This window comes from Littorina saxatilis, linkage group LG14 (assembly GCF_037325665.1).
Source record: "Littorina saxatilis isolate snail1 linkage group LG14, US_GU_Lsax_2.0, whole genome shotgun sequence".
In the NCBI taxonomy this organism is placed as follows: Eukaryota; Metazoa; Mollusca; class Gastropoda; order Littorinimorpha; family Littorinidae; genus Littorina; species Littorina saxatilis.
The window spans coordinates 20,657,139-20,673,478 of NC_090258.1; the positions used below are offsets into that span (position 1 = coordinate 20,657,139).

At 40.6% G+C, this 16,340-nt stretch overlaps 1 protein-coding gene and 1 long non-coding RNA gene across 2 annotated transcripts in view; both read right to left on the reverse strand.

Annotated features, from left to right (window-relative positions):
* The window catches only part of LOC138947335 (cyclin-dependent kinase 6-like), a 37,560-nt gene that overhangs the window by 16,553 nt on the left and 4,667 nt on the right, over nucleotides 1-16,340 (reverse strand). Inside the window, exon 2 of the mRNA XM_070318795.1 lies at nucleotides 14,010-14,145. Coding sequence (XP_070174896.1) covers nucleotides 14,010-14,145 — 136 coding nt within the window. The remainder of the gene's footprint in view (nucleotides 1-14,009; nucleotides 14,146-16,340) is intronic.
* The window catches only part of LOC138947338 (uncharacterized), a 120,209-nt gene that overhangs the window by 14,620 nt on the left and 89,249 nt on the right, over nucleotides 1-16,340 (reverse strand). The window lies entirely within an intron of this gene.

The following is a 16,340-nucleotide window of genomic DNA, read 5'->3' on the forward strand; positions in this document are numbered from 1 at the left end:
ACATCACAAACGTCACCGTCCTGAGAAGCGTGCACAAAGTGAGCAACAAAGACGCTACATCCGCAGGAGCCAAAACTGGGCCACTAGGCGTCCCAGAAACAACACCAGGAACTTCTACAGGCGTACCCTTAACTGGAATCTGCTTAGACAAAACGGGGGAAGCGAGCATGGCCGCCAAAACCGGTGATTTAGCTGGCAAGGCAGAAAAAGCAGAAACGTCATGACCGGAATTTTTAGCATTACGAGACCCTTTCTTACTGGGCGAGGCATCAGTAGCAACCTGTCTCGCACTAGGCTTTCTCTTAGCGCTATCTTTCAGCGCCGCTTCCGCCATGTCAACAAACAAACTCACAAAAAAATTTTCAGAGAAAAATTTCGTAAGTCCGAGATGAGCGACAAAATGTCGCTAAAGTTACAAGTAAAACAGAAAGATCTCACCAAATACAGCAGAGGTACAGGTGCAAGGCTCAGGCGGCGACCAAGGGGCGAAATCCAAGTCCTAAGACGTAGGAGAAAGGCTGAGCACAGCCAGAGCGAACGAAAACACGTCCCGTTCCCTTGAACGCTGAGTATGGAATGATACAAATGGCGGCCTATGCGCACGCATACGGAAGTCAGACCAGTAGTTGGTCGGACATTATGGGATGGCTCACTCTCTTTTTTAGAGTGGTCTCCCTTGTTACCAAGGGGACGCGAACAGCGTTACCAGCACTGAACTAGAGTTAATTGCTATACGTGAGTTGGGTAAAGTTATGTAATTTAATTAGTTTTTAAAGGTGGTCGTCTACATTTTTGCTTTTTATCAATAATCTTATGGTTAGATTTCGCTAAAAAGTTATGTCAGATGATGAATGAACCATGGGGAAAAAAGTTATAGAAAAAAAAATATATGTAAAAATTTTTTTATTTTTGGGTAGCGTGACTCACGCTTCCAATATTTTGTTTTCTGTTTGCTGAGAACATGTGCTTTGCCTAAAAATATTGACCAATCAAATTCATGTCACTATGCTTATAGCCACGCCCAAACAAGTGCAGCAACAGTTTGACACTGGAGCGCTGTCCACGCTTTTTTTTAAACGCACGAAATGCACGGGATTTGAGAGGAGTTTTGCGCTTGGCATTTTCCAAATAAGGATATCCTACTATGAGTACTACGCTGGAATACTACAATGAATTTTCAAACGGCTACACTGGCTTCGTCTTTCCTGATCGAAAGGGGGTGTATTGTTGATATTTGTAGATAATAGACTCTGCATTTTAATGGTCAAATGGCGATTTCGGTATAAAAATGTAGACAAGGACCTTAATAAGCTTCATAGCTGAAATGCAATACCATAGTCCGGACTGAGTCGAAGATTAGTTGACTTAAATTTCAATCAATCTGATAAAATAAATGAGGGCTAAGTGCCGCCTCAACTTTCACGAAAAGCCAGATACGACGTCATCAATGATATTTATCAAACAGTCGCGCAAGGCGAAATAACAACATTTAGTCAAGCTGTCGAACTCACAGAATGAAACTGAACGCATTGCTTTTTTCACCAAGACCACATACTAGTAGTTTCGTCAGTCCACCGCTCGTGGCAAAGGCAGTGAAATCGACAAGCCATGCAGAATAGTGCGGTAGTGGTCGCGCTGAGCAGGATAACACGCTTTTCTGTATGTCTATTCTTTTTAGCTTACTGAGTTTGTTTTTAATCCAAACATATCATATCTATATGTTTTTGGAATCAGGGACCGACAAGGAATAAGATGAAATTGTTTTTAAATTGATTTCGGAAAATTAATTTTAATCATAATTTTCATATTTTTAATTTTCAGAGCTTGTTTGTAATCCAAATATAACATATGTATATGTTTTTGGAATCAGAAAATGACGAAGAATAAGATGAAATTATTTTTGGATCGTTTAATAAAAAAATAATTTTAATAACAAGATTCCGATTTTTAATGACCAAATTCATTCATTAGTTTTTAAGCCACCAAGCTGAAATGCAATACCAAAGTCCGGCCTTCGTCGAAGATTGCTTTGCCAAAATTTCAATCAATTTTATTGAAAAATGAGGGTGTGACAGTGCCGCCTCAACTTTTACAAAAAGCCGGATATGACGTCATTAAAGGTATTTATTGAAAAAATGAAAAAAACGTCCGGGGATATCATTCCCAGGAACTCTCATGTCAAATTTCATAAAGATCGGTCCAGTAATTTAGTCTGAATCGCTCTACACACACACACGCACAGACACACACACACCACGACCCTCATCTCGATTCCCCCTCTATGTTAAAACATTTAGTCAAAACTTGACTAAATATAAACAAGTCGCGTAAGGCGAAAATACAATATTTAGTCAAGTAGCTGTCGAACTCACAGAATGAAACTGAACGCAATGCCATTTTTCAGCAAGACCGTTACTCGTAGCATCGTCAGTCCACCGCTCATGGCAAAGGCAGTGAAATTGACAAGAAGAGCGGGGTAGTAGTTGCGCTAAGAAGGATAGCACGCTTTTCTGTACCTCTCTTTGTTTTAACTTTCTGAGCGTGTTTTTAATCCAAACATATCATATCTATATGTTTTTGGAATCAGGAACCGACAAGGAATAAGATGAAAGTGTTTTTAAATTGATTTCGACAATTTAATTTTGATAATAATTTTTATATATTTAATTTTCAAAGCTTGTTTTTAATCCGAATATAACATATTTATATGTTTTTGGAATCAGCAAATGATGGAGAATAAGATAAACGTAAATTTGGATCGTTTTATAAATTTTTAATTTTTTTTACAATTTTCAGATTTTTAATGACCAAAGTCATTAATTAATTTTTAAGCAACCAAGCTGAAATGCAATACCAAAGTCCGGGCTTCGTCGAAGATTACTTGACCAAAATTTCAACCAATTTGGTTGAAAAATGAGGGCGTGACAGTGCCGCCTCAACTTTCACGAAAAGCCGGATATGACGTCATCAAAGACATCTATCAAAAAAATGAAAAAAACGTTCGGGGATTTCATACCCAGAAACTCTCATGTCAAATTTCATAAAGATCAGTCCAGTAGTTTAGTCTGAATCGCTCTACACACACACACATACAGACAGACAGACACACACACACACGCACAGACACACACACACCACGACCCTCATCTCGATTCCCCCTCTATGTTAAAACATTTAGTCAAAACTTGACTAAATATAAAAAAGGAAAAAATGGTCTAGGAACTCTCATGTGAAGTTTCATTAAGATTGGCCCAGTAGTTGTCTAGGAATTGTTGTACACGCACACACATACACATACACATACACACACACACACAGACACCACAATCCTCGTCTCAATTCCCCATCTATGTTAAAACATTTAGTCAAAACCTGACTAAGTGTAAAAAAAAGAAAAGGAAAAGGAAACTTTAGAAGGATACCAAAAAAAACAGCGGCTGCAAATAAAATGTGTGACTGTTCAGGGTTTTTAACTCCCCCCCAAAAAAACAAATCAACAAGTTCCCCTAAATAAGTGGTTCTGATGTACATGAAGTATCTTAGGCTAGCATTCATACGTGTGCAAACAGACATATAGTCTCTCTGTCTCTCCAAATCTCTCGCTCACTCACACACACACACACACACACACACACACACACACATACACACACACACATACACACACACACACACACACACACACACACACACTCACAAATACACACACACACACACACTCACTCACACACACTCACACACACTCACACACACACACACACTCACACACACACTCACTCACACACACACACACACACACAAATCCTCAAGCTTGCGTGCACGCAGACAGATATCCACACACATAATTTGTTTAGCTTTTTCACAGACACACACACTCCCCAACATTACCCCATCAAACACAGAACCAAACAACAAGAACTGGAGAGAAAAAAATTATTGGCTCAGCGTCAGTGCCAACAATTATCATAAAATTCATGCAGTGAAAATGGAATTCTTGCCGAGTCAGGTGTAATTTCTTGTGAACTGAGACCCAGTGGGAGTCAGACACAGATTAGTGCTTCACTGCTAGGGTACATTAAGTGGATAACGCACATGAGTCACCAAGTAAAACACAGGCGCATGAAAATATCTCTAAAAATATTGGGTGTGTAAATCTGCATGCTGGTGTGTAATCGTGTGAAGCTACAATGCTGAAGACACCATTATAAGTCTCAAGTTTGTTGTTGGAATCTTAAATAATGACGATCGTTGCATGTATTTTTTAATGACAATTTTAAAACGCAAAACCGTTTCAATCATAGAAATAGAAGTGGCACACTAGTTGACATAAGCCCCAGGGGTTCTGAAAATACACTCGTCTGCTTGCCAGGGAAAGTACACATTTGCTGAGCAACAGGAATTTGCAAATCACTTGACACTTGCACACTGTTGAGCAGCAACTATGTGAACTTCACAAGTACAGTGGAACCCCCCTTTTAAGACCTCCAAAATTCTGAGAAAATCGGGTCTTAAAAAGGAGGGAGTCTTAACTTGGGGGGTCTTAAAAGGGGGGTTCCACTGTACGTGTAGCAGTTTCCTGTTTTAAGCTCTACAGTTGTTATCAGCTATATTATTGCTAAGATATATCTCTGTTGCCAATAACTTCTCCTATTTGTCTACTTAATAAATTGATTTGACGAAACAGTTTGTGAAAGTATGTTCACAGAAAAACTACCTTTCTCAGAGGAAAATATATTAAAAAAAAAGTGTTGGGCTAGTGGACATTTCTGTGGGCTAGTTAATTTAAACATGTATAAGTTACCAAACCTTCAGGTTGGTGGACATTTTTTTTTATATAACTCCTGCATCACTGTACCCTAAACCAATAGACAAATTCCAAAAATTAAACTGTCAGGTTTGCATGGGTTGTGAAAGAGTGAATTATACCCTTGCTTTTAGCAGGACAAATGGGCGGGGATGTAGCTCAGTCGGTAGCGCGCTGGATTTGTATCCAGTTGGCCACTGTCAGCGTGAGTTCGTCCCCACGTTCGGCGAGAGATTTATTTCTCAGAGTCAACTTTGTGTGCAGACTCTCCTTGGTGTCCGAACATCCCCCGTGCGTACACGCAAGCACAAGACCAAGTGCGCAACGAAAAAGATCCTGTAATCCATGTCAGAGTTCGGTGGGTTATAGAAACACGAAAATACCCAGCATGCTTCCTCCGAAAACGGCGTATGGCTGCCTAAATGGCGGGGTAAAAAACGGTCATACACGTAAAATTCCACTCGTGCAAAAAAAACCACGAGTGTACGTGGGAGTTTCAGCCCACAAACGCAGAAGAAGAAGAAGAAGCAGGACAAATTTCCAGTGTACAAGCCAATCACTAGCGAGGGAACAGGTCACAGGACACCCTCACAGGGTTGGGAAAAAGTGAGTACCCTTGCTTTTAGCAGGACAATTCCAGTGTACAAGCCAATCACTAGCGAGAGGGGTATGTCTGAAACACCTCACAGGACACTTTGTCCCCCAAAAGCAAGGGTATACAGTGGAACCCCCCCTTTTAAGACCCCCCAATTTAAGACTTCCTCCATTTTAAGACCCTGTTTTCTCAGACTTTCTGTTCATAACCTCTGTAAATGTACCCCCGTTTTAAGACTCCCTCCTTTTTAAGACCCGATTTTCTCATATTTTTGAAGGTCTTCCACCAGCACTGTGAACCAATACAAACCTGACAGAGTGATTTCTGAACATCCTCCATTCTAAGTGTCTTTAGTCGTGTGCCTCTTGGCTACACCACGCTGGAAGAATGTTACAAAGCCAGCATGTTCCAAAATACTTGTCTGTATCCTGCTGTTTATCCTGACAGTGATAGTTCACACACTCAATCAATCAATCAATATGAGGCTTATATCGCGCGTATTCCGTGGGTACAGTTCTAAGCGCAGGGATTTATTTTTTTTATTTTTTATTTTTATTTTATGCAATTTATATCGCGCACATATTCAAGGCGCAGGGATTTATTTATGCCGTGTGAGATGGAATGTTTTTTACACAATACATCACGCATTCACATCGGACAGCACATCGCAGCCATTTCGGCGCATATCCTACTTTTCACGGCCTATTATTCCAAGTCACACGGGTATTTTGGTGGGACATTTTTATCTATGCCTATACAATTTTGCCAGGAAAGACCCTTACCATAGCAATCATATCCTTCACACTTGTAGTGCACAGCCTGACACACCCAACCACCTGTCATTCATGTATGTATACGTATACTGTGGAACCCCCCTTTTAAAAAAACGGCAGGGATTTAATGGACCAGCAAATTAGATGGACTAGCAGCAAAAAAGATGGGTTTCAACAGCAAATTAGCTGCGATAAATATTTTTGGCAGCAAAAAATATACTTAGCAGCAAATTGGATATTTTAGCAGCAAAAAAGATGGTTAACCAGCAGATTTGCTGTTTGAACAGCTGAAATGATATTTAAACTGCAAATTAGATACTTTACCAGCAAGAAAATACAACTGACAGCAGAATTGATGGTCACAGCAGCAGAATAGATGATCACAGCAGCAGATTACATGAATTCAACAAATGTGACTACATATGAACTGTAATCAGAGTTGTATCTGGGTCTTATTCACCTGAGCTTTGTTCGCCTTCTAGCAATTGTGGGTTGACATGCACTTTATTATGGCACGCTTTATTACTGAGACTGAGTATTTTCATCTTCTAGATAACTTCTTGTGACTACATCTGAACTACTGTGGGGCATCTTTTTTACTGTTAAAGAAATCTGCTTGGCTGTTCAATTAATCTATTCTGCTGTTGAATTCATCCAATTTGCTGCTTCACATTCGCTGCTCACTCCTTCCTATTTGCTGCTGAAACCATCTATTTTGCTGGTAAAAAAAATTTATGCGTAAAAGAAAACCCGATTTGTTCAGATTTTCTGTTCAAAACCTCTGTAAATTTACCTCCTTTTTAAGACCTGATTTTCTCAGATTTGTAGACGTCGTAAAAAAGGGGTTCTACTCTATACACAGTGAATCCCCCCTCCAAAAATGTGAGAAATTAAACTCTGGTCTCAAAAGGGAGGTAGGACTTAATGCAATTTAAACAAGAGGCGAAGCCTTCAAGGCTCACGTAAGAAATCGACAAACAGTAACACAAACTCAATCACTCCGTCACACATACACACACACACACACAGTAAGCATAGGTGACACTGTGCAAGAAAGCGAGACACTAGATCTAGATCTGTCTGTCTGCATGTAGCCTGTAACTTACAGGGACACGACTGCCAACTAGTCTCGGCCCGCTCAAAATAACAATGACCGAGACTTTCAGTAATTCCTTCGCGTGACGTCTAACCCTCTTACGCCATAATGTGACGTCTTCAAATGTTAAAGTTTCTACCACAGACATACACACGCACACACGCACACACGCACAGACAGACAAAGTTACGATCGCATAGGCTACACTTACGTGAGCCAAAAAAGGCAATGAACAACCAAAATCTGATAAAGCAAGGTCTTCAATCAAGTGGTCTTGAAAAGGGGGGTTTCATTGCAGCACACGCACAGCTACAGGTATCCATTTAACAAAAATAATTTTTACTTATGTTTCTAATTTGTAAACTTATTGTTCTCTTTTCTTTGCTGCGCTTTCTGTGGTGTGTGCGTGTGTGTGCGTGTGCATGTGTATGTGTGTGTGTGTGCATGTGCGTGTGCGTGTGTGTGCGTGTGCGTGTGCGTGTGTGTGTGTGTGTGTGTGTGTGCGTGCGTGCGTGCATGCGTGCGTGCGTGTGTATGTATACGCACTAGCAGCCGAAATCACGTACTAGAAATTAATTAAGGAGGTCCTGGGACGCACTAAACCTATAAAGAGCGGGTCCCAGGAGTCGCACTACATATCCGCTATCGTGCGTACTGTAGGTTCTCTTTTCAGACTGTAGTCGTCAGTCAATTAAAGTGCAAGCACAAATGCCAATTTCAGGCCGGAACCTTATGATTATTCTGATGAAAAAAGACACTCCATATCACACTATTCGTGATAACAATGACAATGTGTTACATGAACACACGGGGTTGGACCATGGACTCTTGGGACCCTCTCAAACTCCGCGTAGGGGGTCCATGGGCATGGACCCTCTAAACATTAAAAATGGGTGTCCCAGGACCCTCTCGGACGTGCGCCCATGGGGAGCCTTGGTATGTGTGTATGTCTGTATGTGTGTGTGTGTGTGTGTGTGTGTGTGTGTGTGTGTGTGTGTGTGTGTGTGTGTGTGTGTGTGTGTGTGTATGTGTATGTGTGTGTGTGAGTGTGTGTGTATGTGTGTGCATGCGTGTGTTCATATTTCTTCTGCTTATTTTACTGCATCTGATGATCTCAACTTACTGTCCCAAGGTTGAGGCTACTGTTTATTGTAAAACACTTACAAAATAGTTGACTGGTTGACATGAACAAATATTAAGACCGTTGTTGGTTTTTTTTGTTGTTGTTGTTGTTGGGGGGGGGGGGGGGGGGGGGATGCATGATTTCTTTTTGTCTGTAAAACAAATAGTGCTTTTCAAAACGCTGAATGAGTTCATTGCAACAGCTATAGAGTAACCCTTTCCGCACACACTCATCACTCCAGAGGCCTCCAGGAGCCATTGGAATTGCCTTATAAGTGTATACAGTTGAATCTGCGCTTACAACAACCCCTCGAAGGCGACCACCTGCCCACAACGACCATTTTTTATACAGTAATTCCCCTTTCCATAGAGACCACCTGTCTATATAACAACGGTTCCCTTGGGTGGTCGTTTTAGACAGGTTTGACCGTATAAGGCCAACAAAAAATTTGTCTGTTTACGGTAACCCGACCGACCCTATTTTTTTCGCGCGACCTTAGACTTTTTTTTGGCATTTGAGAAAAAAAAAAAAAAATTGCAAAATAACGTAAAAATATGGTTTTTTGGAAAAAAAAAAAAAAATCCCGACCTACCGACCCTATTTTTTTTGCCTATGTTACCGTAAACAGACCTCTTTTTTTTTGGCCTAACCAGTGTATGTCTGTGTGTTCCATGCCAAACATAACCCTGGCTATAGGTTAATCCTTGCTGCCCAGTGCAGTCAGATTAACTTTTATCTACAACCAGTCAATAGCGAGTTGATTGGACCGTTTGCCCAACCTACCTGGGAGAATTTGGAAAGCCCTCGATTGGAGCGCAGGTGAGGGCTGATTGCCTGAACTTGGGGTTATAAAACATGTATACAATTACCCACAACTTATTGTCTTTGTTGTGCAAAGGGTGGCGCAAAAGTATGTAGGTTTTGTGTGCGTGATATATATCCGTACTACATTCCATACTGAACTTAGCACGGCAAAAATAACAGCGCCCAACCTTCCAGTCAATTAGTGCAAAAATTCCGCCTTTTAGTAAGCAAATGACTATCAAGCACCCTTTCAGTTTTATACCCTGAAAGCACACATAAAGCCAATACACGAAAATCTTCTTACTTTAATTGCATGTGCATGCTTTATATACCCACCCGACCACATGCACACCCACCCACTTGGTTACACACACACACACACACACACACACACACACACACACACACACACACATTATGCATTAATAGCGCTTACATCCCTTCGTTTCTCATATTTTGTGCTACTGACTTGCTTGTATTACTAGAGACATCCAGGTTTGCCTTCGTCAAAAGTTCGTGAGTTCCGATCTTCGCGAGTTTGTTGAAGTGGTGACGTCACATCCCGTCACGGTCACCACTTTCCAATTTCGGTCCAGATCTACGCGAAATTCTTCGTGCGCGTTCGTCTGTTTTTCGAAACAGTGATGACGTGACGAGTAGCGTTATATATGACGAGTCTTTTTTATCGGAATATTCCAGACATCTGAATATGCTGGGTACACACGCAACACTGACAATTTTTTTCGATTTTTAGATTCATTCCTGTAAAATCTCCCAACTCTAAAACAAAATAGGCCTAGTGGAAACAAGTGTCTTGTGCAAGAGAGATCAAGGGAGATAATTGGCAGGATATGTCGCCCGTTGACTCAAGTTCTGAGTTTTGTGTGGGTATCCGTGTTCATGCACTAGGCCTCCAAAATGAACAGTTTACAGATGCACAGTCCACAGAAGCGTCGTAAAGATATCAAACTTTAACACTGCGCACATAAAACATATTTTTAACATTATGAAAAGGACTAAAAGTACTCGCGAAGATTGCTGATTAAGGTTCGTCAAACACGCCTTTTTCACCACGCAGATCCCGGTCTTCGGCAAGCCGTGGTGGGCGCGAAAACCCGAGCGCATGCGCATTGAGGCACAAAGTTAAAAATAGAAAGGAAATCCCCACCACCGACGAATGTTCGTCTGACGAAGGTTGAATCTGGATGTCCCTAGTGATTGTGCAAATAATTTGTATTGTTTTCATCTCTGATTTTGTCATTAACAATGATCGCTGTCGATAATGAGTTTGCACAGCCCTATGGTATTTACCTTGATGAACCCATACCAGCATTGTGATTGAAATTCTTAATTGCTGATCCTGTTATCGCCTTCTGATGATTTTTTTTTTTATCAAGTTCAGACTATTATTAGTCAATGTAGCATTGCTTCAATGAGATTAAGTCTACATATAATTTTTGCCTGCCCGATTGATAATACTATGCTGTGGTATTTTACTGAGACTGAAAAATGTGTTGTAATATTTTTTTAGTTCACATTTTCATGTTTTAGCAATTGAAGGAATTTAGTTTGCATTGTTCAACATTTTAAAAGTGTTACTGTTATCAAATTAGTATTCACATATTGAATTGTTAAAGACCCCAACAATTTAAATTTTAAATAAAATTTGTGATCTTGAATTTTCTGTGCATTAATTCAAATTTGTATTTGCAAATGTTATTTTAATGTTTTCAGGAGAACGTAAATTTAACGTTTGCATGTGAACGTTAATTTAACGTTGGCATGTGAACGTTAATTTAACGTTTGCATGAAAACGTTTGATTATGGTTTTGTTTTGGTTAATTTTATGTTTGCATGCAAACGTTAAAAAAACGTTAAATAAACGTTAATCTAACGGTTATACAGGGTGACACAAAAAAAACAGAGCCCACCAAAAGTTTAATATTTTCTGAAATAATCAGCCGATTCTTTTATTTTTTCAGGTGAGCCAAGCTGAAATGATGTTCTAACAGCCCACCAAGTTTGAGCTTCAAGATGTCATGGACAACGGAGCATAAGACATTTATAGTCGAGGCCTATTTTCGGTCGAATTCTATCCAGACTGGTCAGCCGCAGATGTGGGATCGCTCTTACAGCTGCTGTTATTGCTGCCTTAAGATCAGGGATGGTCTGGGGGTTGTTGCCATATACCCTGTCCTTGAGGTACCCCCACAGATAAAAATCTGGGGGGTTCAAGTCCGGTGAATAGGGGGACCACTCTGGGTCACATCTGCGGCTGACCAGTCTGGATAGAATTCGACCGAAAATAGGCCTCGACTATAAATGTCTTATGCTCCGTTGTCCATGACATCTTGAAGCTCAAACTTGGTGGGCTGTTAGAACATCATTTCAGCTTGGCTCACCTGAAAAAATAAAAGAATCGGCTGATTATTTCAGAAAATATTAAACTTTTGGTGGGATAGATCTGTTTTTTTTGTGTCACCCTGTATTATGGTTTTGTTTTGGTTTGTTTTTAGTTATTTTTACGTTAGAGGTTAACGTAAAATTAACGTTAATTTTACGTTATTTTATGGTTAGTTTTTGGTAAAACTAACGTTAAACTAACGTAAAAAGTTAACGTTACATTAACGTTAACCAGATGAGCAAAGTAACGTTAATGTAACGTTAACTTTTTACGTTAATGTAACGTTTACCGCGAACGTTAATTTAACGTTAATTTAACGTTAGCATGCTATCTGGGACACACACAGGCCAGCTTTCTTTTTTGTAATTCAGAACCTAAGGATAGTCAGCAATGTGTCCTGAATGTCTAGGGATTTCATACAATCCACGCTAATTTTCTTGTATCTTGATTATTGTCAGGTTCCTGAATGACTCCTATAATTGACACCATCACTGGTGGTTTATAAATACATACAGTGGAACCCCCCTTTTAAGACTTCCTCCATTTTAAGACCTTGTTTTCTCAGACTTTCTGTTCATAACCTCTGTAAATGTACCCCCGTTTTAAGACTCCCTCCTTTCAGTTTAAGACCCGATTTTCTCAGATTTTTGAAGGTCTTAAAAGGGGGGTTCCACTGTAATATCAAAGCTTTGAAACAATCATCTGAAATACAATAAAAACTCAGGAGAAAAGAAACCTCAGCTGCAATTTCTAATTTTAGATGAAATAAAAATCTGAAGCATTTACAGTAAACTACTATCATGCACAACTGTTGGACATTTATTGTTAAAGTTTTGTGTGTGTGTGGAGGAGGAGAGGAGGTTATGACATGTTCCACACCTCCAAAAATATGTGCAGGTATCATATCTCTCAGCAAGCAACACTAGGGGTTTATTCCTCATGAAAGAAAATTGAGAGTTTACAAAGCAATTCTCGGTCCGATTCTAAACCGAGGTAAATTTATACATGTATACACAGCATTTAAAACGCGATTCAGAGGTCTCTAAATTCTATGCACACACAAAGGCTATAAGTATAACAGATATGAATTTTGAAATGATACTAGGCTAAATCCTTTTAATGTACTGCTGGACCTTTCACTTTCAATGACAACCCTTGGCCTGCTCTTGACCTCTTTAACCGCAAAAACATACCAGAGAAAATGGGGGCAGCAAGAATCAGGTCAAACTAGCAGTAATAAAAGGTGAAAGTAGGTCAACCTTCAACCTCCTAAATCCTCAGGGCTCAGGCTAAACAGATCAAACCGCCTTTCACAGAGCCCCTAACGGCTGGCATTCCCTTTGTTGATTCAATGGCCCAAAAGTGCCTGTGAGTGTACTTCATACGCAAAACACAGTAAGGTGCTAGCGTTTCACACTTACTCCGTTACTGTGCTTGCTTTCACAGTTTCAGCCTGCTATAAAAGTGCTGTGACTGCTGAACAATTCAGCTCTTGAACATGGTAAAACAGGTTTGCATGATGCATGTTATTTTATTAAAATCTAGAATGCTGCAAAAGGCATTTGTTCTGGCAATGACTGCACTTATCACACCTGTTGGATTCAAGATATACATGTTACAATGATCAGGGTACAGTCTCTCAAATGAGAAATTCCCCCCCCCCCCCCCCCCCATATTGATAAATATGATCTTTTGCAGCTTTAAAACTTTCAGGAAATTACCCCTACAATACCCAAGTACTTTAAGACGTGTTTATGAAACATTTCAGACAATTTTCTAAAAAATAAAAATGAATGTGTTTACTTTGCAAAAAGAGACAGGATCATCTGTTTATGCACACACTGACACACGCACGCATGCACACAAACACATTAACACACACATTAGCACTAGCACACACACTGCCAGAGAAAGATACACACACACACACACTGCCAGAGAAAGACACACACACACACACTCACTTACACACACTGCCACAGAAAGACACACACACACACTGCCAGAGAAAGATACACACACACACACACACACTAACCCGCAAACACACTGCCAGAGAAAGACACATACACACACACTGCCAGAGAAACACACACACACACACACACACACACACACACACACACACACACACACACACACACTGCCAGAAACACACACACACACTCACCCTGTCTTTGTCAGGTCCCAAGCCAGGTATGTGGCCAGGTCTTGGTCGATGAACTCACACACACACACACTAACAGTAACACACACACACACACACTAACACACACAGAAAAACACCCTCACAGACACATCTACTCACCCTGATTCTGTCAGGTCCCAAGCCAGGTAAAACACACTAATAGTAACACACACACACACACACACACACACAGAAAAACACCTCACAGACACATCTACTCACCCTGATTCTGTCAGGTCCCAAGCCAGGAGAGGGACACTTAGCCAGGTATGTGGCCAGGTCTTGGTCGATGAACTCAAAGACCAGGTTGACACGGATCTCCCTGTCTGTAATGTTGTTGTGGCTCACGTCCAGCAACCTGTGATAAGACAAGATAAGATAAGATAAGATAAAATTAGATCTTCTTCTTCTTCTTGTCGATCACAGATAAAATTAGATAAGAATTAAGATAAGATAAGAAAGGATAAGATAAAGAGAGAATACTACATGACTTGCTGTGTCGTACCAGATTTACACGTGTTGTTTTTTTAAATATTGAACTGCGAGCGAAAGCAAGCTGTTCACTATTTGAAAAAGCAACGAGTGTAAATCTGGTAAGACACAGCAAGCCATGTAGTATTCTGTTTATCCTACATACTGTACTTACGTGTATTTTACTGAAAATGTCTTGCAGCCGAGGCAGCTAAATTGAAGACGCTTGTTTTGGAACCTCGATCTCTTCTAAAGCCTCGTGCAATCTATTACGTCAAAGCAAAGAAATGTCACTCTGAAAGTGTGGCGTGACGTGTTAGTTCTAAAGATTCATCGAGGGTAATTAGCGAGCGCAATTTTTGTTTCAATAATGACGTTTGTCTCGGTGACTTTGGCATCATAAGCAGTGGAAAAACAGCTGGTCCCTGCCAGACTTGCTTGACATGACCTCATTTACATGATATACACACATGTGATTTGAACGATTATTATCTCTCGGGTGTCTCTCTCACATATGTAGGATAAGATAAGATAAGATATATCATATTCTGTGAAGTTATAAGGCAAAAAAAAAAAGGCTGTTTACGGTAACATAGGCCAAAAAAATAGGGTCGGTAGGTCGGGATTTTTTTCCCCCACAAAAAAACATATTTTTAAGTCATTTTGCCAAAAAACAAAGACTTCAAAACAACAAGAAGAGCAAACGCTCGATCGAGTCACTTTCGCAGTTCTGAATATTATATGAGGCATCAGATGGACAGGAAGAAATTGCTATTCACAACACAATGAGTCACGTTCACATAAAATTTGAGCCCGGTCACTTTTATAGTTTCCAAGAAAAGCCCAACGTTAAGTTGTGTGTTGCCGAACAGAAAAGGCTAGTTATCTCCCTTGTTTTTCTGATAACGTTCGTAAAAGGCTACAGATGTAAATACTTTGATGTAAAGAATAATCCTACAAAGTTTCAATCACATCCGATGAACTTTGTCAAAGATATAAAATGTCTAATTTTTCCTTTGACGCTGACCTGTGACCTTGAAAAAGGTCAAAGGTCAACGAAACCATCGTTAAAGTGTAGAGGTCATTGGAGGTCACGACTAAACAAAATATGAGCCCGATCGCTTTGATAGTTTCCGAGAAAAGTCCAACGTTAAGGTGGTGTCTACGGCCGGACGGCCGGCCGGCCGGACAGACAAACACTGACCGATTACATAGAGTCACATTTTCTCAAGTGACTCAAAAAACAAAAACATTTTTTTAATTAAGATAAGGAAGAGTTACTGGGAATGGATCCAGAGAAAAACCAAAATCGGTTCAGCGCTGCGCGCTGAGAGCACGTGTTGAAATATCTCATCGAGCAGGTTGTGTCCGGGGTGTACCAGACTATGGCCACCAAATTTGAAACAGATCCATCGAGAACCTTGGGCGTGCATCGCGGACACACACACACACACACAGAGACACAAGTCGTATATAGACTAGATGAATACCCGCTTCGCCGGGTACGGCTTCGCCGTGAAGAAATCGAGCCGAATACCCGGCTGCGCCGGGTGTACGCCGGCTTTGCCAGCGCACCGCATGAAGGAAGGGAGATAAACGCGCAAAACACTGGAGAAAAGTAAAAATAGTATAACGGGAATATGGATTGAGCGTTGTCGACAGTGACCTGCTAAAAATAGAAACGTGAATATGGATTGACGCCACACGAAGGAAGGGAGATAAACGCTGAAAACACTGGAGAAGATAAGGAAGAGTTACTGGGAATGGATCCAGAGAAAAACCAAAATCGGTTCAGCGCTGTGCGCTGAGAGCACGTGTTGAAATATCTCATCAAGCAGGTTGTGTCCGGGGTGTGGCTGAATATTTCCACCAAATTTGAAACAGATCCATCGAGACCATTGGGCGTGCATCGCGGACACACACACACACACAGAGACACAAGTCGTATATATATATATATTATATAGATGCGTGCGTGCGTGTGTGTGGGGAAGCATGCGTGTGTGTGCAAACATAGGCGCAGATATGCATGCATGTGTATGTTTGACAGGCATGCATGCATGCATACGCTTGTGCGTGTGA